Genomic DNA, 1,304 nt, shown 5'->3' on the forward strand with positions numbered 1-1,304 from the left:
CATGTGTGAGTTACTGAGACTTGTTTAACTTCTGCTTTCTTTTTTTCTTTTCTATTCCTTTTTAATCTTTATTTTTTTCTAGGCTCGAGAATTACAGGCTCGAGTGTTAAAACGTGTTCAGATGGAGCAGCCAGATGCAGTCCCTGCACAGAAACATTTAGCAGCTGAAATTTGTGCAGAGATTGCAAAACATTCTGTTGCTCAGCGAGACTATGAAAAAGCAATTAAGTTTTATAAAGAGGCTCTTGTTCATTGTGAAACAGATAATAAGGTCAGTACCTTTATAAAATTTTAAACACCTTTTATTCCAGATGTCATCTTATTTTCCACATGTAAAGTTCTTACCAGTTTATTTATAAAGAAGATTTGAAAAGAAATGTAACAGAAATGCAAGTTAAAAAATTAATATTGTTTTCAGAAAACCTTTAAAGTACTTGCGTGATGCCCTGAATTAATAATGCTAGCGTCTGACAAATTATTGTGCAAAAAGCAATTTAAAGTAAATCTGCATGCTTTTTGTTTTTTGATATTCTTTTTTTGTTTTAATAATCATTTTAAAACAATTTCTCTTAATCTGATGTAAATATTTGGATCTAGATGATTCAGGTTAGTTTATTAAAGAACTATTGTATACTTCTGTATTGCAGTTACTGTTAGGTGTTGAGGATTCACAAGTGACTAGCCTGTATTTCTGACCACAAGTGGCACAGGTATGGGAATAGATTACAGACCATACTGGTGTAGAAAAGTTATTTATATATAGGCTGGTTACATAAACTAAAATGTCATTATTTTTCCATATCTTGATAGATGATTACTTTTTAAAAATATTCTAATAAATGGATAAGTACTTAAATAAGTGATGTAGAAAAAGAACTAGAGACAACTGTAGTCTAGAATTTAAAGCTTAAGATCGACCATGTTTTAGTTAATACATCTCTTTCAGATAGGAGATAAAAATAATCTTTAGTAAAACATAACCAAACAGGTACCTTTTTCAGTGATGACAGAAGGAGTTAGAATACTAGTTTTAAATCTGAAGCATACTGAGATGTTGTCTGCTTCACGCTTTTTATTTTAGAAACGAGAAAGCAGGTTCAGAGAGATAAAAATGACCCGACTTCATCATGAAGAAGCTGGGACTAGAATCCAATCTCCTAATTTTAAGACCAGTATTCTTTTAACAATGCCTCATGTCTACATTTCAGGCTAGTTACCACCTGTTTTTCCTTTTACTTACAATTTTTGTTATTTTTTTTTTCTTTTTTTTGCAGTATGAGAGAAAATAAAGATGGGCTTGCCTT

General features: G+C 31.1%; 1 protein-coding gene across 1 annotated transcript in view; it reads left to right on the forward strand.

Moving 5' to 3' along the window:
- TTC21B (tetratricopeptide repeat domain 21B) overlaps nucleotides 1–1,304 on the forward strand; it is a 72,449-nt gene that overhangs the window by 43,692 nt on the left and 27,453 nt on the right. Inside the window, 2 exon segments of the mRNA XM_023730497.1 lie at nucleotides 83–271; nucleotides 1,082–1,208. Of these exon segments, the coding sequence (XP_023586265.1) occupies nucleotides 83–271; nucleotides 1,082–1,208 (316 nt within the window).

Source organism: Trichechus manatus, unplaced genomic scaffold, assembly GCF_000243295.1.
Source record: "Trichechus manatus latirostris isolate Lorelei unplaced genomic scaffold, TriManLat1.0 scaffold00037, whole genome shotgun sequence".
Taxonomy (NCBI): Eukaryota; Metazoa; Chordata; class Mammalia; order Sirenia; family Trichechidae; genus Trichechus; species Trichechus manatus.